Source organism: Armigeres subalbatus, chromosome 2 (genome assembly GCF_024139115.2).
Source record: "Armigeres subalbatus isolate Guangzhou_Male chromosome 2, GZ_Asu_2, whole genome shotgun sequence".
Lineage (NCBI taxonomy): Eukaryota > Metazoa > Arthropoda > Insecta > Diptera > Culicidae > Armigeres > Armigeres subalbatus.
This window is the reverse complement of record NC_085140.1, coordinates 426,293,554-426,315,598: the sequence shown is the minus strand read 5'-3', so window position 1 is coordinate 426,315,598 and position 22,045 is coordinate 426,293,554. Positions and strand designations below refer to the sequence as shown.

The 22,045-nt window shown below is 41.5% G+C and overlaps 1 protein-coding gene across 1 annotated transcript in view; it reads left to right on the top strand.

Moving 5' to 3' along the window:
• LOC134210338 (fibrillin-1-like) overlaps window positions 1-22,045 on the top strand; it is a 57,870-nt gene that overhangs the window by 9,393 nt on the left and 26,432 nt on the right. The window contains exons 3-4 of the mRNA XM_062686388.1: window positions 5,945-6,130; window positions 6,381-6,509. Of these exons, the coding sequence (XP_062542372.1) occupies window positions 5,945-6,130; window positions 6,381-6,509 (315 nt within the window). The remainder of the gene's footprint in view (window positions 1-5,944; window positions 6,131-6,380; window positions 6,510-22,045) is intronic.

Below are 22,045 nucleotides of genomic sequence, written 5' to 3'. Positions count from 1 at the left end.
ATGGCGTAATTTTCGAAATTTTCAAGGAATGGAAACAATTTCTGAAGGATTGTCAAAAGAAATTATCTAAGCAATTCCTAAGGAAATTCCAGAATGAATTCCCAAGCAAATTTCCAAAGCAACACCTTAAAAATTCGGAAAGATTTGGCAAAGAAATTGCTAAAATGATTCCCGAAGGAATTCTTACAGGAATTTACGAAGAACTTCAGAGGATTCAAAAACCAAATCGACCACGTTCTAATCGACGGTAAATTCTTCTCCGACATCACGAACGTCCGCACTTACCGCAGTGCGAATATTGAATCCGACCACTACCTCGTTGCAGTATGCCTGCGCTCAAAACTCTCGACGGTGTACAACACGCGTCGAAGTCGGAAGCCGCGGCTTAACATTGGGCGGCTACAAGACGGTAGACTAGTCCAAGAATACGCGCAGAAGCTGGAAGTGGCACTCCCAACGGAAGAGCAGCTAGGCGCAGCGTCTTTTGAAGATGGCTAGAGAGATATTCGATTCGCCATTGGTAACACCGCAACCGCTGCCCTTGGCACGGTGCTCCCGGATCAGAGAAACGACTGGTATGACGGCGAATGTGAGCAGTTAGTGAAAAAGAAGAATGCAGCATGGACGAGATTGCTGCAACACCGCACGAGGACGAAAGAGGCACGATATAAACGGGCGCGGAACAGACAAAACTCGATTTTCCGGAAGAAAAAGCGCCAGCAGGAAGATCCAGACCGTGAAGAGATGGAGCAACTGTACCGCGCTAATAACACACGTAAGTTCTATGAGAAGTTGAACCGTTCAGGTAAGGGCCACGTGCCACAGCCTGATATGTGTAAGGACATAAACGGGAACCTTCTTACGAACGAGCGTGAGGTGATGCAAAGGTGGCGCCAGCACTACGAAGAACACCTGAATGGCGATGTGGCAGACGAAGATGGCGGTATAGTAATGGACCTGGGAGAATGCGCGCAGGACATAATTTTACCTGCTCCGGATCTCCAGAAACTCCAGGAGGAGATTGGCCGGTTGAAGAACAAAAAGCTATTTGAACACGGTGGTGAGGCACTGGCTAGAGCGCTGCACTGGGTCATTACCAAGATTCGGGAAGAGGAAGTTTTGCCGCAGGAGTAAATGAGAGGTGTCGTGTGTCCCATCTACAAAAATGGCGATAAGCTGGATTGTAGCAACTATCGCGCAATCACATTGCTGAACGCCGCCTACAAGGTACTCTCCCAAATTGTATGCCGTCGACTAGCACCAACTGCAAGGGAGTTCGTGAGGCAGTACTAGGCGGGTTTTATGGGCGAACGCTCCACCACGGACCAGATGTTCGCCATTCGCCAAGTACTGCAAAAATGCCGCGAATACAACGTGCCCACACATCATCTATTCATCGACTTCAAAGCCGCATATGATACAATCGATCGGGACCAGCTATGGCAGCTGATGCACGAACACGGATTACCAGATAAACTGACACGGTTGATCAAAGCGACGATGGATCGGGTGATGAGCGTAATTTTAGCTTCAGGGGCATTCTCGAGTCCCTTTGAAACCCGCAGAGGGTTACGGAAAGGTGATGGTCTTTCGTGTCTGCTATTCAACATCGCTTTGGAAGGGGTAATACGAAGAGCAGGGATTAACACGAGTGGTACAATTTTCAATAAGTCCGTCCAGCTATTTGGCTTCGCCGACGACATAGATATTATGGCACGTAACTTTGAGAAGATGAAGGAAGCCTACTGAGGAAGTCTGATACTGAAGAGGGAAGCCAAGCGGATCGGACTAGTTATCAACACGTCGAAGACGAAGTACATGATAGGAAGAAGATCAAGAGAAGACAATGTGAGCCACCCACCGCGAGTTTGCATCGGTGGTGACGACCCTAGCAGCACAAGTCAGAGAAAAATGGTTGCAGCAACTTAATTGTGACTGAATCCGGTCACATATGAGTTGCAGTAACCTATGTGGAATATGTGTGCTACTAGGGGAAATCGAGGTGGTAAAAGAATTTGTGTACTTGGGCTCACTGGTGACTGCCGAAAATGATACCAGCAGAGAAATTCGGAGACTCATAGTGGCTGGAAATCGTACGTACTTTGGCTCCGCAAAACGCTCCGATCGAATATAGAGTTCGCCGCCGTACCAAACTGACTATCTACAAAACGATTATAAGACCGGTAGTCCTCTACGGATACGAGACCTGGACAATGCTCGCAGAGGACCAACGCGCACTTGGAGTTTTCGGAAGGAAAGTGCTGCGTACCATCTATGGTGGGGTGCAGATGGCGGACGGTACATGGAGGAGGCGAATGAACCACGAGTTGCATGAGCTGCTGGGAGAACCATCCATCGTTCAACCGCGAAAATCGGACGACTGCGGTGGGCCGGGCACGTAGCCAGAATGCCGGACAGTAATCCGGTGAAAATGGCTCTCGACAACGATCCGACGGGCACAAGAAGGCGAGGTGCGCAGTGGGCAAGGTGGATCGATCAGGTGGAAGATGACTTGGGGACCCTCCGTAGACTGCGTGGTTGGCGAATGGAGAAGACTCTTATATACCGCACAGGCCACTTCGGCCTTAATCTGAATAAATAATAATCAGAGGATTCAAAATGAAATTTTGAAAATGATTCTGAAGTTGCCTCCGTGGTATAGTTCCAATGAACTTCGTAGGTTTTCTAATAATCATTTGTATTGGGCGAGGTTATTGAGTAGCTTTAAATGTACATCAAAACTTGTCTGTCTTCATTGCGAAAAGTGTGCCAAGAGAACTCCGTAAATCTGTACTGGGTTCCAGGACACTGTGGCATTGAAGGTAATGAAAAGGCAGACGAGCTTGCAAAACGAGGTTCAAACACACAGTTTATTGGCCCAGAACCTTTCTGCGGTATATCATACTGTACTATAAAAATGGAATTGAAATCCTGGGAAGCACAAGGGTTGGTGACCAACTGGTTGGTTGCCGAAAAGTGTGTTCAATCAAAGAGATTTATAGTTCCCAATGTTAAAGTAACCGAAAAGCTCTTGGAGCTCAGCAAGAGAGCTCTTTGCACCTTCACTGGCCTAATAACCGGACACTGCCCGAGCAGATATCACTTGAAAAATATTGGCCAGATTCAGAGTGATATCTGTCGTTTCTGTAACATGGAACGTGAAACCTCGGAACATCTGCTTTGCAGTTGCGATGCATTGTACAAGGGTAGATCTAAATTTCTAAATAGTGGCTTTATGCAACCAGGAGATATTTGGACTGCAAATCCTGGAAAGGTAGTGGGTTTTATTAACTCAATTATACCGGACTGGGAAAAGACGCGTCTTAGGTTGTTTACTTGACAAATGGTGATCAACCTACAAGATGCGAATAGATAGTTAAGAGTAATCAGGGTATACCACAAAAGTTCAACTCAATGGACGCAGTGGTTCTACGCCCCAACAAAAAAAAAAAAAAAAAAAAAATTGGGCGAGGTTTCTCCACTTGACTCAAACGTTCAGGGCCCGCAGGTCCGATTCCACCGCGTGCAGCCAGCATGTTTGCCGGTCAATATCCGGTACTCCGTTGATAATTTTTTTGCTATTCTTTCTTTTGACATTCGCACTAAATGACCAGCCCACTGAGGTCTGCCGTATCTTATACTATTCACAATATTTTCCTAGTACATTTGTTGCACATTTCGCTCGAAAGCTCCAAAAGTTATCGGGTCCGCCTCGTTTAACGTGTACACTCCATGTCCGTAATTTGCATATTAGGGATGAATGACATTATGGGTTAATATCCCTCCCTCCCTCGAAGACGAAGTACATGATAGGAAGAAGTTCAAGAGAAGACAATGTGAGCCACCCACCGCGAGTTTGCATCGGTGGTGACGACCCTAGCAGCACAAGTCAGAGAAAAATGGTTGCAGCAACTTAATTGTGACTGAATCCGGTCACATATGAGTTGCAGTAACCTATGTGGAATATGTGTGCTACTAGGGGAAATCGAGGTGGTAAAAGAATTTGTGTACTTGGGCTCACTGGTGACTGCCGAAAATGATACCAGCAGAGAAATTCGGAGACTCATAGTGGCTGGAAATCGTACGTACTTTGGCTCCGCAAAACGCTCCGATCGAATATAGAGTTCGCCGCCGTACCAAACTGACTATCTACAAAACGATTATAAGACCGGTAGTCCTCTACGGATACGAGACCTGGACAATGCTCGCAGAGGACCAACGCGCACTTGGAGTTTTCGGAAGGAAAGTGCTGCGTACCATCTATGGTGGGGTGCAGATGGCGGACGGTACATGGAGGAGGCGAATGAACCACGAGTTGCATGAGCTGCTGGGAGAACCATCCATCGTTCAACCGCGAAAATCGGACGACTGCGGTGGGCCGGGCACGTAGCCAGAATGCCGGACAGTAATCCGGTGAAAATGGCTCTCGACAACGATCCGACGGGCACAAGAAGGCGAGGTGCGCAGTGGGCAAGGTGGATCGATCAGGTGGAAGATGACTTGGGGACCCTCCGTAGACTGCGTGGTTGGCGAATGGAGAAGACTCTTATATACCGCACAGGCCACTTCGGCCTTAATCTGAATAAATAATAATCAGAGGATTCAAAATGAAATTTTGAAAATGATTCTGAAGTTGCCTCCGTGGTATAGTTCCAATGAACTTCGTAGGTTTTCTAATAATCATTTGTATTGGGCGAGGTTATTGAGTAGCTTTAAATGTACATCAAAACTTGTCTGTCTTCATTGCGAAAAGTGTGCCAAGAGAACTCCGTAAATCTGTACTGGGTTCCAGGACACTGTGGCATTGAAGGTAATGAAAAGGCAGACGAGCTTGCAAAACGAGGTTCAAACACACAGTTTATTGGCCCAGAACCTTTCTGCGGTATATCATACTGTACTATAAAAATGGAATTGAAATCCTGGGAAGCACAAGGGTTGGTGACCAACTGGTTGGTTGCCGAAAAGTGTGCTCAATCAAAGAGATTTATAATTCCCAATGTTAAAGTAACAGAAAAGCTCTTGGAGCTCAGCAAGAGAGCTCTTTGCACCTTCACTGGCCTAATAACCGGACACTGCCCGAGCAGATATCACTTGAAAAATATTGGCCAGATTCAGAGTGATATCTGTCGTTTCTGTAACATGGAACGTGAAACCTCGGAACATCTGCTTTGCAGTTGCGATGCATTGTACAAGGGTAGATCTAAATTTCTAAATAGTGGCTTTATGCAACCAGGAGATATTTGGACTGCAAATCCTGGAAAGGTAGTGGGTTTTATTAACTCAATTATACCGGACTGGGAAAAGACGCGTCTTAGGTTGTTTACTTGACAAATGGTGATCAACCTACAAGATGCGAATAGATAGTTAAGAGTAATCAGGGGTATACCACAAAAGTTCAACTCAATGGACGCAGTGGTTCTACGCCCCAAAAAAAAAAAAAAAAAAAAAAAAAATTGGGCGAGGTTTCTCCACTTGACTCAAACGTTCAGGGCCCGCAGGTCCGATTCCACCGCGTGCAGCCAGCATGTTTGCCGGTCAATATCCGGTACTCCGTTGATAATTTTTTTGCTATTCTTTCTTTTGACATTCGCACTAAATGACCAGCCCACTGAGGTCTGCCGTATCTTATACTATTCACAATATTTTCCTAGTACATTTGTTGCACATTTCGCTCGAAAGCTCCAAAAGTTATCGGGTCCGCCTCGTTTAACGTGTACACTCCATGTCCGTAATTTGCATATTAGGGATGAATGACATTATGGGTTAATATCCCTCAAAACAAACCAGAACCTGCGACTTACAAGCGATGAGCAGTGTAATATTTTCAGATAGTCTTGTTCGAATTACCATGTTCGATTACCACTGGAAGATTGTTTTCTGCACCTTTCCCCTTAAACTATGTTATTTTCAACGTCTAACACATTTTTTTTTGCTTGTTCCACAGTGGATGCTTTAACGGAGTTTGTACCGCTCCTGAAACATGTACCTGCAAACCGGGTTACAAAATGGGTCTCTCCGGAAACAAGTGCGACGCCACATGTGACAGTCCTTGTTTGAATGGTGTCTGTACGGGACCCAACACCTGCTCGTGTCACCGCGGTTACATCCTCGATGAATCGAACATTTTTAAGTATGAAAAAAGTTTAGCTAGGGGAACGGTTCGGCGCTTCATCCCATAGCTCCAATCTTCATCCCATCAAAAACAAAGCAATGAAATGAGCTTGATATGAATGAGCTCGTTTGTATGCAAAAAAGCAATGATATCGGTGCTGCATTTCTTTGTTTTGCGATAAGATGAAAATATGTTCAGTGAGATGGAAAACGGAACAGTTCCCCTATATGTTGAGAAAAAGTTGTTAATATATTTAATGTCTTCACAGGTGCCTCCCACATTGCCCCAACGGATGCCCCAATGGAGTCTGCTCGGGACCGAACATGTGCCTGTGCAACGCCGGCTTCATTAAGGATCGCAGCTTGAAAGGAAGTCAAGCCTGTGTAAAGCGTGTCTAAATGGTACCGATGTGACGTAAGATTTGAACAGTGTGCAAAATTAATCGCATTGCAAATAAATAGAACCCGAAAATGCAGAGTTGCTGCGTTGTTTTTTGTGAAAACGTATCCGAAAGGCCATATGGTGTACATGCAAACGGGTCTCACGATAGCGGGTAATAGGGTGTCCCAAAGTAAAGACAATGTGGAAAATGATATTTGAAGCATTTTTAAAGATTCGTCTGTGTGTCTTCTTCTTCTTCTTCGTTGGCATTACATCCCCCACTGGGACATTGCCGCCTCGCAGCTTAGTGTTCATTAAGCACTTCCACAGTTATTACCCGCGAGGTTTCTAAGCCAAGTTACCATTTCTGCATACGTATATCATGAGGCTAACACGATGATACTTTTATGCCCAGGGAAGTCGAGACAATTTCCAAGCCGAAAATTATCTAGACCGGCACCGGGAATCGAACCCAGCCACCCTCAGCATGGTCTTGCTTTGTAGCCGCGCATCTTACCGCACGGCTAAGGAGGGCCCCCCTGTGTGTTCAGTTGCCAAATATAAGCCAAATGTGAATCTTCTAGGCCCATAAGGCCCATTTACAATATAGTTATTAATAAAATAAAAGTCTCAAAAAAGCATTAAAAAAATCAGCTTCAAAATACAAACGAAATAAAGAACAAAGGACTTTTTTTTTCAAGTAATCACCATGCAAGCTAATGAATAGAACTTACAAAATTAATGATTTCTGCAAATATGGAACGTTGGAAAGACATTTTCAGCCAGTATTTTTTTTTCGAAGCACTCTGATAGGTACATAAGGAGAATTAGTAAATAGACGAACGCAAAACTAAGATAAAGTAGGGTCAAAGCGACAATTGCAACCGCCACTACGATATACATGGTCAAACGTTCACCATACTGCAGACCACTACTATAATGCTCTTATCAGAAAAACATTCTGTTTCAAAGCCAGACTCTTCCCATAGAATGCTAATTATCAAACCCATTTACAAACAAACACCACACACTTCGCCTCGCTATCGACAGCAATAAAACAGCCAACACGCCAATAATTGTAGATGGGAAAGTAGAAAAGAACTTACATTACGATAGGCCCATAAACCAACTCTCATCTTTCACCATCCAGCCAGTAGAGAAGTGCTCTGCGCGCTGTAATTAGTCAGTTGCATTCAAATTATGCTTGCTTCGGCCTGCGGTTAGTCAGCCAGTCTGAGTTCAAGCCTAGTCTAAGATCGTCGATGTTACGACATCATAGATGTGCGAGCAAACGTTTTCGAAATTGGATTCGGTGCACGCGGGGTGAGAGTTTATTATTACAATTCGGTTAGCAGTGTGCCGCGACGGGAGAGCAAGTACCGAAAAATGTAAGTACGTACATTAAGATTAGTGTAATCGAAAGGGGGTGAAAATAAACAGCACTCGCGTACGGGAAGCAGCATGAAATATGTTATATTGTGGTGAGCATACGACGTTGTAATTAGAATAAGAAGATTAGAAGCGGAAAGGTCGTGTGAATAAAACAGTGATTAAGCAATTTCTGTTGAGAATTCTTTATTTATGTTTCTGGGTCACGAAAATCGAAAAACTTATATCAACAATAATTTATTCCTTGTTGTGGTTTTAATAAACTGCGACCATTTGTTAGATCTAATGTTTTGATACATAAATTGATAATTGATATATAAAAGAGCATTCGTTACCTCCAATATCACTTGGACCTCAATACAGGTTTACTTAATTACGTCAACCTAAAGTTTAGATTGATTGAACACATTCCCAAGCAAGCTTAAATGCGCATAAGACCTGTTCCATATTTTCAAAAGTATTTCAGTTTCGAACTGCCACCCCTCCATTTCAATGAGCAGCTTGAAAGAAGTCTTCAAGCCGATGCATTTTTGCATTAGTCCAAACCCGTTCGATTAATCGTTTTTAATTCAATCGCTTTTAGAATATAAAATTTTTCTTACGTTTGCTTTCCCTTGCATTTTTTAAAATATAATTCATTTTCCTCAAGCAACAATAAATTGCCAATACCAGGAAACTAAATAATTAACATGAAGTGAATTCGCAGGTTTCTCAACTTCCTGTATTATTATTATTTCTTAGACTAAAGCCGGAGTGGCCTGTGTAGTACATAAAAGTCTTTTCCATTCAACCAGGTCCGTGGCTGCACGTCGCGCAGTTCACCCAGTCCAACTTCCTGTACCATGTATATTTTAGGCCACAATATTAATAATATCATATGAAATTCTTGATTTGAATCTTGAATTCTATGAATTATAAAAAAATCAATGAGTCATGAAATAAAATTAGCATGTTTTTCTATAATTTCTATGCTATGTTATTCGAAAAGAATATAGAAGAATAAGGCCGAACAGTCATTAGGCGGAATGAGTTGTAAAATGGGAGAGATGAGACGTAAGAAGTCCGTTCTTTTTTTCTTCCTTTTTTTCTACTTCCATCTTCTTTCCTCTTACTTACTTCTATTATCTTTTTTCCGTCATTCTTGTAACTCATTTTTTCTTTCAGTTTTCTTCCTTCCCCCTTCTTGCTTTTTTCTTCATCCTTGCTCAATATTTATTTTTCCTTCTTCCGGTTTTCTTCTTCCTTCTTCCTTTTTAATTTTTCCTTCTTCTTTACTTTTTCTAACTCCTTTTTTTTTCTTTTTAATTTTTAATTTTCCTTCATCTTTTTTTCTATTTCTTCTTTAACTTTTTTTACTTCGTCCTTCTGCCTTCTTTCTTCTTCTTCCTTCATTATACATTCTTCTTCCTTGTCCCTTCTTCCTACTTCTTTCTGACATTTTCCTTCTTTCAACTTTCTTTTTCCTTATTTCTTTTTGCTTCTTCCTTCTTTTTTTCTCCTACTTTCTTCGCCTTTCTTATTTCTTCTTCCATCTTCCTTCTTTTTCATTCCTTGTTTCTTCTTTCTTATTTTTTTATTCTTTCTTCGATCTTCCTCCATCCTTTTTCTTCTTCCTTCTTCTTTCTATCTGCTCCTTTTTTCCGTCTTCCTTATTTCATCTTCCGTCTACCTTGTTTCTTCTTCCTTCTTCCGCCTCTTTTTATCTTTCTTCCTTCATTCTTCATCCTTCATCCTCCTTCCATCTCCTTTCTTCCCCTTTCCTTCTCTTTTCTTCCATCTTCCTTCGTTCTTCCTTGGGAAGATTCATAAAGTACGTCACGTTTTTTGTAACAAACCTCTGATTTTTTTGTATTAACAGTCACGCTCGTCAGAACACTCCTTGTCCCTAGAGACCTGACGTACTTTGTGGATGCTACCCTGCTCCTTCCATCTTTTTTCTCCCTTCTTTCTATATTCTTCCTCTTTCTTCCATCTTACTTCTTAAATCTTCCTTCTACATTCTTTCTTCTCATTTTCACTTCTCATTTCTCATTTCTTACTCCTCGTCACTCACTTCTCACTTGTCTCTTTATAATTCTAACTTCTCATTTCATTTCTCATTTTTCACTCTCACTTCTCACTTCTCACGTCTCACTGCTCACTTCTCACTTTTCCTTTCACACATCTCATTTCTCAGTTTTCATTTTCCCTGCTCACATCTTCCTTCATGGATAGTCTACATACCGTATCGAACGACAACGGCCAACGATGCATAAACTTTGCAGCCTCCCGCGGAATGGTAGTCCGAAGCACTTTCTTCCCCCGTAAGAATATCCACAAGGCCACATGGAAATCACCTAATCAAGTAACGGAAAACCACGTACCACGTTCTAATCGACGGTAAATTCTTCTCCGACATCACGAACGTACGCACTTATCGCAGTGCGAATATTGAATCCGACCACTACCTCGTTGCAGTATGCCTGCGCTTAAAACTCTCGACGGTGATCAACACGCGTCGGAGTCGTCCGCCGCGGCTTAACATTGGGCAGCTACAAGACGGTAGACTAGCCCAAGACTACGCGCAGCAGCTGGAAGTGGCACTCCCAACGGAAGAGCAGCTAGGCGCAGCATCTCTTGAAGATGGCTGGAGAGATATTCGATCCGCCATTGGAAGCACCGCAACCGCTTTACTAGGCACGGTGGCTCCGGATCAGAGAAACGACTGGTATGACGGTGAATGTGAGCAGTTAGTTGAGGAGAAGAATGCAGCATGGGCGAGATTGCTGCAACACCGCACGAGGGCGAACGAGGCACGATACAAACGGGTGCGGAACAGACAAAACTCGATTTTCCGGAGAAAAAAGCGCCAGCAGGAAGATCGAGACCGTGAAGAGACGGAGGAACTGTATCGCGCTAATAACGCACGAAAATTCTATGAGAAGTTGAACCGTTCACGTAAGGGCCACGTGCCACAGCCCGATATGCGTAAGGACATAAACGGGAACCTTCTTACGAACGAGCGTGAGGTGATCCAAAGGTGGCGGCAGCACTACGAAGAGCACCTGAATGGCGATATGGCAGACAACGGTGGCGGTATGGTAATGAACCTAGGAGCACGCGCGCAGGACATGCGACTTCCGGCTCCGAATCTCCAGGAAATCCAGGAGGAGATCGGCCGGCTGAAAAACAACAAAGCCCCTGGAGTTGACCAACTACCAGGAGACCTGTTCAAACACTGTGGTGAAGCACTGGCTAGAGCGCTGCATTGGGTGATTACCAAGGTTTGGGAGAATGAGGTTCTGCCGCAGGAGTGGACGCCGCCTACAAGGTACTCTCCCAAATTTTATGCAGTCGACTAACACCAATTGCAAGAGAGTTCGTGGGGCAGTACCAGGCGGGATTTATGGGTGAACACTCTACCACAGACCAGGTGTTCGCCATACGTCAGGTATTGCAGAAATGCCGCGAATACAACGTGCCCACACATCATCTATTTATCGACTTCAAAGCCGCATATGATACAATCGATCGGGACCAACTATGGCAGCTAATGCACGAAAACGGATTTCCGGATAAACTGATACGGTTGATCAAGGCGACGATGGATCGGGTGATGTGCGTAGTTCGAGTTTCAGGGGCATTCTCGAGTCCCTTCGAAACCCGTAGAGGGTTACGGCAAGGTGATGGTATTTCGTGTCTGCTATTCAACATCGCTTTGGAGGGAGTAATACGAAGGGCAGGGATTGACACGAGTGGTACGATTTTCACGAAGTCCGTCCAGTTATTTCATCAACACGTCGAAGACGAAGTACATGATAGGAAGAGGCTCAAGAGAGGTCAATGTGAGCCACCCACCACGAGTTTCTATCGGTGGTAACGAAATCGAGGTGGTTGAAGAATTCGTGTACTTGGGCTCACTGGTGACCGCCGATAACGATACCAGCAGAGAAATTCGGAGACGCATAGTGGCTGGAAATCGTACGTACTTTGGATTCCGCAAGAAGCTCCGATCGAATAGAGTTCGCCGCCGTACCAAACTGACTATCTACAAAACGCTTATAAGACCGGTAGTTCTCTACGGACACGAGACCTGGACGATGCTCGTGGAGGACCAACGCGCACTGGGAGTTTTCGAAAGGAAAGTGTTGCGTACCATCTATGGTGGGTTGCAGATGGCGGACGGTACGTGGAGGAGGCGAATGAACCACGAGTTGCATCAGCTGTTGGGAGAACCATCCATCGTTCACACCGCGAAAATCGGAAGACTGCGGTGGGCCGGGCACGTAGCCAGAATGTCGGACAGTAATCCGGTGAAAATGGTTCTCGACAACGATCCGACGGGAACAAGAAGGCGAGGTGCACAGCGGGCAAGGTGGATCAAGCAGGTGGAGGACGATTTGCCGACCCTCCGCAGACTGCATGGTTGGCGAAGCGCAGCCATGAACCGAGCTGAATGGAGAAGTCTTTTATGTGCAGCACAGGCCTCTCCGGCCTTAGTCTGATGATAAATAAATAATCTTCCTTCATACTTTTTCTTCTCACTTCTTACTTCTCGCTGTTTATTTCTCACATCTCACTTCTTACTTGTCATTTGGGCTAAAGATCATTTGGCTTAATGGCTTTCAGCCTATTGATCTTCAGCACACACTGAATCAACAATTTGACGCCACAATACACGATTCTAAGTCACAAAATTTTGAACCTTGTCAACCCACATAGCTCGTTGCATCGAAAGCGAACACCATCTTTGCAGGGTTGATCTCCGCCATTCTTGCAACATGCCCTGCCCATCGTATCATTCCAGCTTTTGCCACCTACTGGATACTGAGTTCACCAAAAAGTTGGGAAAGCTCGTGGTTTATTCTTCGCTTCCACACACCGTTCTCTTGCACACCACCAAAGATGGTCACACGCACTTCTTCTTCTTCTTCTTCTTCTTATTGGCATTACATCCCCACACTGGGACAGAGCCGCCTCGCAGCTTACTGTTCATTAAGCACTTCCAGCGAGGTTTCTAAGCCAGGTTACCATTTTTGCATTCGTCTATCATGAGTCTAACATGATGATACTTTTATGCCCAGGGAAGTCGAGACGATTTCCAAACCGAAAATTGCCTAGACCGGCACCGGGAATCGAACCCAGCCACCCTCAGCATGGTCTTGCTTTGTAGTCATGCGTCTCACCGCACAGCTAAGGAGGTCACACGCACACTTCTTCCAAATACTCCAATTGCTTACAAGTCTCCAGGAGCATACTGCCTATGATCGCATATCAGTCCCGTCTTTATATCATTCGTGAAACAAACTAATTGACTAGATCTGTTGAAAATCGAACCCTGGCTGTAATACAGGGGGAATTTTAAAAATTATTCCTGGAGAAGTTGCCGAACGAATTTCTAGAGGATATTCTGAAGACATTTTAGAAGAAATTCCTGAGGAAATTTTAAAATGTATTTCAGAATGAATTTCCGAATGAACTCTTGAAGGAATTTCCGAAGAACAACCTGAAAAGACTCTGAACAAAAATTTCTAAACAAATTTCTGAAGGATTTGATGAAGGAATCCACGAATCATACAAACTTCTAGATTTCTACACGAATTCCTTCGGAAATTACTTCAGAACCTCCTGCAAGAATTCGTTCAGGAAAAAAGCATTTCATCGGGAATTCTGCCAAAAATTTCTCCGGGAAGTCCTTTGAAAACCCGGGCAGTAGTAAAATAAAACCCCTTTTTGAATCTGGAATTAAAACTTTACAAAAAAAACAAAAATAGCGATCAATTATTATACGAATATTCCCAAGAATTTCTTGGGGATTTACTTTGGAAATTTCTCCAGACATTTTTTAGACAAATACCCGTAAATTTCTTCTCTCTCTGCTTAAGGAATTTCTTCGAAAATGCCTCCAGAGTTTCCTTCAGGAATTCCTTTAGGAATACTTCCAGAAATTCTTCCAGGAATTCCATAAAAAATTCCATACCTATGGCATCCGTAATTTCGACAGAATTTCGCTCAAGAATATGAAAAAAAAGCTTGAGCTTGAGCTTGAGCTTGATTGACTGCTCGTAGTTGCTACTCCATTATGACCAGATCAGCTGTTCTTGCACAAGGAACCAACAGATGTTTGCTTGGGACTAGCACACATCTTCAATGTGCAAGTACTGGTGATCTCATTTGATAGGTCATACTGGCGCCTGCCACGTCAGAATGCAAGTCAATGTAGGGAAGGGGGAGGAAATGATGATGCAATCACTCGCCCACTGCAAGCCGAATATACCTCTGCACTTGCCACGAGTTCATGCGGAAATTGTTGGAATTTTTGGGTTAGGTTGGAGAGGCAGAGGTCCGTCTTGGTTAACGAGCTGCCAATGTGATAGATAGGAGAAGGTAACTGATGGAATTTCTAATTGGATGTAGGAAACGAGCTCTATAGTTCATTTCCAATTCTAGCAGATTACTGTTAGAATACTCAAGTTGAAGGTATAGGAATAGTAATGGAAACGGTATGGAAGTCCATTTCCAGTTCTAGCGATTGCTAGAACATGAGAAATAAAGAGAAAGATACAAAGTAGGAGAATGGAACGGACCTGGGATTGAACCCACGACCTCCTGCGTATGAGGCAGAAGCAGTAGCCATATGACTACCAAGCCCTCTTCGAAACAAGAGAGATCACGCACTGAACTGATTAATTTTATTACCGGCCGCGCAATGCAGAACACAATAATTCGTCCGACCACGCGATCGTTCTGCTGTCCGAAACATGAGAGATCACGCACTGAACTGAATAATTTTATTACCGGCCGCGCAATCACTCAAGAATATGAAAAAAAAATTCTAAAAAATCGGAATGAACTCTTGATGAAATTTTCTTTCTTCGTGCATTCCTCCAAGAATTCGTTCAGAATTTCCTTCAGGTATTGTTTCGGCAAATTCTCAGGAAATTATTACAAAGATAGATCGAGAAATTCTTTTGGAAATGCATCAAGATATTTCTTCAAAAAGTCCTATAGGAATATTGGAATACTTGAGTCTTGCAAATTTCGTCGGAAGTTTTAATTTATTCCAATATTTCTTGGAAATTCTCTTAGAAATTCCATTGGAGATTCCTTTAGAAATTCGGTCCGAATTCTTATCGAAATTTTTTTCTGAAAAACCTACGTAAATTGTTTCAGGAAAACCATGCGAAATTCCCTTCGGAAATTTCTTTATGATTTCATTTGGAAATTTCTTTAGGAAATTTTGCAGATATTGGTTTAGAAGTTACTTAGAAGTTTTTTGAATAAATTGATGCAGCAATTATTCCAGGAATTTCAAAGAGAAATTCTTCCAGTATTCCTTAAGAAATCACTTAAAAAACTCAAGGAAGAAATTCTTTTTTGTGTTCCCACGAAAGTTTCTTAGAACTTCATTAAGGTATTCCTTCGATTTTTTAAGGAATTCCTTTGGACATTTCACTGGCAATTTAATTAGAGAATCCTTGAGGCCTTCGGATATACCTATAAGATTTTTTTTGTGGGAGTTACTTCTGAAATTTATTCAGAAACTCTTTTATGAATCATTTAAAAATTACTTTAGAAATTCTTTCGGAAATTTTGTCTGGAAATTCTTTAAAATTTCCGTTAGAAACTCTTCCAAATTTTTTTTCAATATTTCTTATTTTATTCTTTAATAAATTCCCGGAAAAATTCTCCCAATAAAATTTCAATAGGTTTATTAAAAGGATTTCCTGGAGGAAGTATCCAAGGCATCTCCGAAGAAATTTACAATGGCCTTTCCACAGAATTTTCCGAAGGACCCTCTGGAAGAATGTGAAAAGCAATTCCTGGACGTTATTTTCTAAATAAAACATGGAGTGAACTCCGAGAGACTTCTCAAAAAATTTCAAAAGATTTTTCTACAGCATATGTCCGTAGAAATATAAAATTAATGTCCAAACTAATTCACGAAGGAAGTTTCAAAGAATTTCATGTAGTTTCAAAGGTATCTATTCAACATTTTTAGGTCATAAAAGGAATTTCTAAAAGAATTTGTAAAGGAAATTTCAGAGAAATTTTCGAAATCTTCCTAAAGTTCGCTTCTTCGAATTTTCAAAGGAGTGTATTGACGAATTTCCAAAAGAATTTCTGGATTTCTCTCCGAAGCAATGGCGTAGCCACGGGGTGGGGGGGATGTGTGTTGGACATAAGCCAAAGAGACAATTTTTTTAGAAGGAAAATATTGATCGAATCCTCTCAAATGAAAAAAATCGCTTGAGCCAATTAGAGTACATACATAGATCATTGTTATTCGAGCACCAACAGATTAACTGCTCCGAAGGAATTCTTGGGGAAATTAAAAAATCTCGGAAATGCCTTCAATTCTTTTGTAAATTCCATTAGGAGTTCGTTCGGAAACTCTTAAGAGAATTCCTGAATTAGGGAATGGATTCTTGCTATTCCGGAGGAATCACTGGAAACATTTCCGAGGGAATGAAATTTACGATAATATCCGAAATAATTTTCGAATTTGAAGGTTTTGAAAAAAAATCCAAATAATTCCTAGAAACCTTTTCAATAAATAAGATGATTTTATAGACGATAAAATGCAATAAAAATTCCGTAATATTTGAAACTACCTGATTTTTTATTGGTTTATCACCTGACTGATTAACGCTTCCAATAATAGTTCTTACTTCTTCTTCTCATTGGCATTACATCCCCACACTGGGACAGAGCCGCCTCGCAGCTTAGTGTTCATTAAGCACTTCCACAGTTATTAACTGCGAGGTTTCTAAGCCAAGTTACAATTTTTGCATTCGTATCGTATATCATGAGGCTAACACGATGATACTTTTATGCCCAGGGAAGTTGAGACAATTTCCAATCCGAAAATTGTCTAGACCGGCACCGGGAATCGAACCCAGCCATCCTCAGCATGGTCTTGTTTTGTAGCCGCGCGTCTTACCGCACGGCTAAGAAGGGCCCCAATAGTTCTTACTACTGACGCCAAATTATTAATGAATCAATTACGACAATAATGCTGGTGCCCCACCATTATCAGAGCTCTGGCGCCGCCAGTAATAACCGCAGAATACGATAATGTACCTGTAAAGAAATATTACCTAGGCTTAGAATAAATAGTTTAAGCAGCGCACATTTTTTTCCAAATCAAATCGAGTACGGCGGTCTTACTGTTGAAGTCGGAATACGTATCTGTAAAGTAACAATCAAGTGGTGGAATTAAATAGGATAGTACTAACCTGGGTGGTGCGGATAGAATCAATTTGGTTGTCAAACTGAAGCCAAAATTTTCTATAGTGCCGGAGCCAAACATTGAAGATTGTTATTGTTATGTTCGTTTAAGATCTTATATTGAGAAGTATTGTTATTATTTGGGGTAAAAATAAAAATAAACTTAGTTTAAGTTTTGCATTCTTTCAAGGGCGTAGCCAGAGGGGGACAGGGGGGGCGTCGCCCCCCTAAATGATGGTAAGATTGAACGGGGACTGGAATGAATTCCCTTAACGTAAAGTACACATACGATCCAATCATATTCAGAAATAGGTGGTTGAAATTCAAAAGATTCCCAAAAACTTATTAGGGTATCCAGGATCCATAATACACATGAAAGTTCAAAACAACTCGAAACATTTCGGGGTCATAAATTCTCCTTAAAATCCTTCTAGAAGCTCCCCTTAATTCCTCCGGGCAGTTATCCACAAATTCCTTTTGAAAATCGTTCAAAAATCCTTCTCATGTAATTGTAATTCCTTTCTATCTAGAAACCCCACACTACATTTTTTTTAGGGAATTCATGAGGAAATTCCTTGATGATTTTTTACTTCTTTCTAAGTTTTACTTCTAGACATTTCTTCGGCTATTCTTCCAGCAAAATCTCCGGCATTTCTTCTGGATTGTTTTCGAGAATTCCTTCGGAAATTCTTCAAGGAACTTCTTCAGTCATTTCTCCAGGAGCTCTTCCTTTAGTTCCTCCGGGATAAAACCGCCATAAACTTAATAGCGAAATCCTCTAGGATTTCATTCTAGAATTCTTTTCGCAATTACTTCAGAATATCCTTCAAGAATTGCTCTACAAATTTCTTTGAGAATTTATCCAGGAGTTCGTCCAAGTATTTCCCCGGAAATTCTTCCAGGTATTTTTCCGGGAATTCCTTCTGCTACTTCTCCTGGAATTCCCTCAGGAATTACTCCGGAATTTTTTTCGCGGAATTGTCCTAGAATTCTTTCCGGACTTCACTCGGAATATACTGCAGAATTTCATTCGGAAATTAATTTGAGAGTTCCTCCAGGACATCTTCCATTGAGTTCTTCCAGGAATTTCTTCAGAACAAACGCCCGGGAATGCATCCAGTAATTTCATCAGCAATTCATCTGGGAATACTTTCAGGATTTCATCGGGGAATTTCGGCATTAATTCCTACTGGTATTTTATCCGGGAATTACTTCTGATATTTCGCCGAAAATTCCTTCAGGAACTTCTCCAAGAATTATTTCAGGACTTCCTTGTGGGAATTCCTCCGGAAGTGCTTGTGGGAGTACCTCCTGAGCTCCTCCAACTTCACAGGGAATTCCTGGATTCGAGGTGAGCCATCCTTGGACTGAAAGCTTCCCAAATAAAGATAATAATAATATTTGAGGTTATGGCTTTCAGTCTTCTTATGCTCAAAAACGGGTTTTATGTTTATATCCGACGTTTCGGTTACATATATTGTACCTTTATCAAGGAGTTAACTGTGTCCGGTTTTATTGTTACATTGTCTTAGCATTTCCTAATAAAACGGGACTTAGTTAACTTAGCTACTTAGAATTCCTCTGATAATTTCTACGGGTATTCCTCCGAATGTTCCTCCGGAAATTACTCTGGGAATTCCTCTTCTGAGGTGTATCTCCCGGAGGAGTTTCCGAAGGAACTGCAGGAGGAGCTCCCGTAAGAACTCTCGAAAGAATTTCAGGATGAACTCCTAGAAGAATACCTAGAGGACCTCCCGGAGGAACTCCCAAAGAAACTATCGGAAGAACTTCAGGAGGAATTTCCATTTGAATTTCTGAAGAAACCCTAAATGATTTCCTGAAAAAAGCCTGAATGAGTTAAACCGTCTAAGACGAATTAAGTACTGTCCATTTAATTCCACCAGTTAATTTTCGTTATCTTTGCAGATACGTATTTTGACCACAACTGTGTGGTCGTCTTCAGTGTCTTGTACTTGACTCGACTGCAAAGTTAACGAAAATTAACTGGTGGAATTAAATGGACAGTACTTAATTCGTCTTAGACGGTTTAATACATTCCACTAAACGAGCTTAATATATTTTTCTGAATGAGTTCCTGGCAGAGCTGCTGGTGGAATTCCCGAAGGAGCTCTCGGAGGAACTCTCGTAGGAACTTCCGGAGGAATTTCTGAAGAAACTTCCGGGAGAATGTACAAAGGAACCCCCGGAGGAAATGCCAGTGAAACTATCAGAAGAATCCTCGGTAAAAATCGTGGAAAATTCATCTTATAGACAAATCTCGTCTAGCTGAAACCTTTGTAGGGGTATATAGCTGAAGCATCGTCATCGTCAGAGGATATCCCGGAGAATTCCCTGAGGAGCTCCCAGAGAAATTCTCGGAGGAGCTTCTGGGTGAATTTCTATATAAATTCCTGAAGAAAACTAAATGACTTCCAGAAAGAAAGCCTGAATGAATTCCCAGAGGAAATTCTGGAGAATTTCCCGGAAGAATTTTCAGAGGAACCCCCGTAGGAACTGCCGATAGAACTACTGGAATGATTCTCGGAGGAAATTCTGGAGGAACTCTTGGAGGAACTGCCGGTGGAACTCCTGGAAGAATTCCCGGAGGAGTTTTTGGAGGAACTCCTAGAGGAACTCCTGGAGGATCTCCCAGTGGAAATCTTGATGTTTCCACCGGAATTCTTTCAGGATTACTTTGAGAACTAATCTAGGAATTCCTCCGAAAATTTCATTTTCGGTATAATTTCTGTATAAATGTTCGGTGGAATTCCAGGAGAAATTCTTTGAAATTTTCACAAGAAATTATCAGGGAAATCAGGGAAAATTTTATGGAATTTATACAAGAAATTCGAAGATTTTTTGCGAAATTCTCAAGAATGTTTACTATCAGTTCTGCGGAATTTCCACGGAATATTGTTAGGAACTTCACGGTACAATTTTTCAGAAATTTTTATGAGAAACAGCACGAAGAATTATCGGAAGAATTCCCTGCAGAGCTTATAAAGGAACTCGTGGAAGATTTCTTGGAGTAAATAATGGTGAAATTTTTGGATTAATTCCCGGCGAAATTAATGGTGAAATTCCTGAAGACATTGCCAAAGAAGTTACTGGAGGCATTCTTAACGAATTCCTGGCAGAACTTCGGATAGAATGACTGGAGCAATTAGAAATTCAAATATCATTATTGTTGTTTAATAAACGCACAACGCGAACGTTGAATTGTGGGCATGAATGCGTCATGTTTATTAGCGTTGCGTTCTAGTACAAAACGCTGACTTCAACGCCCAGCGCAACGTGCTATTATGATCCAGCCTTTACTGTTGGTTGTGGATTTCGTTTCAAAGTTTTTGGAACTTAGAAGGAAATAGTGCCAAGCACTAATATTCATGTGTTTACATAAAACCACTATAAAACTACGAATTAGAAGACCAAAAAAGTTGCCTCCCCCTGCTCGAAATCCTGGCTACGCCCATGCATTCTTTGTAAAAAATAACACTAGTCAACAGTGTTTTACTCCCTTCAACCATTCTCAGTGTACTTGAAAGATTTTTCTTCGCTGAATTCAGTCATGTATTCAGATTTTTTGTAACACGTCCAGTTTTTGAGAAAAACGGGTTTAAATTCACAAAAGTACGTATTCTGATGGGAATTTGGTTCCTCTGGTCTGTAAAGCTGGTTTTCGGTTTATAACTTTGAGAAAGAGGTTTGAATTATATAGAAGAAATTGTACAAGATCTATGTAAGTTGTTGAATCTTATTTGACACGTTCATTTGTTGTGAAAAACGGAATTTATTTCACAAAAGTACGTATTTTCAAAGAAATTTGGATTCTCTCTTCTGCAAAAAGGAATTTCGGCTCCTTTCTTTTAGAATAAAGTTTGAATTTGGTGAAATGGGTCTTGTAGAATGCATGTGGGTTGTTGGATTTCATTCGGCACGTTCAATTGTTGTGAAAAACGGAATTAAATTCACAAAAGTACGTCTTTTTATAGAAATTGGGTTCTCTCCTCTGCAAAACTGAATTTCGGCTCCTCACTTTTAGAACAAAGTTTGAATTTTGTAGAATGGGCCTTGTAGAATGCATGTCGGTTGCTGAATTTCATTTGCAACGTTCATTTGTTGTGAAAAACGGGATTTCATTAACAAAAGTACGTCTTTTCATAGGAATTTAGTATCTCTCCTATGCAAAGTTGAATTTCGGCTCCTCACTTTTAGAATAAAGTTTGAATTTTGTAGAATGGGCCTTGTTGAATACATGTGGGTTGTTGGATTTCATTTGGCACGTTCAATTATTGTGAAAAGCGGAATTGAATTCACAAAAGTACGTCTTTTCATAGAAATTTGTTTTCTCTCTACAAAGCTGAATTTCAGTTCCTCACTTTTAGAATAAAGTTTGAATTTTGTAGAATGGGCCTTGTAGAATGCATGTCGGTTGCTGAATTTCATTTGGCACGTACATTTGTTGTGAAAAACGGAATAAAATTCACAAAAGTACGTCTTTTCATAGAAATTTGGTTTCTCTCCTCTGCAAAACGGAATTTCGGCTCCTCACTTTCAGAATAAAGCTTGAATTTTGTAGAATGGGCTTTGTAGAATACATGTGGGTTGTTGGATTTCATTTGGCACGTTCAATTATTGTGAAAAACGGAATTGAATTCACAAAAGTACGTCTTTTCATAGAAATTTGTTTTCTCTCCTCTGCAAAGCTGAATTTCGGCTCCTCACTTTTAGAATAAAGTTTGAATTTTGTAGAATGGACCTTGTAGAATGCATGTCGGTTGCTGAATTTCATTTGGAACGTACATTTGTTGTAAAAAACGGAATTTTATTCACAAAAGTACGTCTTTTCATAGAAATTTGGTATCTCTCCTCTGCAAAACGGAATTTCGATTCCTCACTTTCAGAATAAAGTTTGAATTTTGTGAAATGGGCCTTGTAGAATACATGTGGATT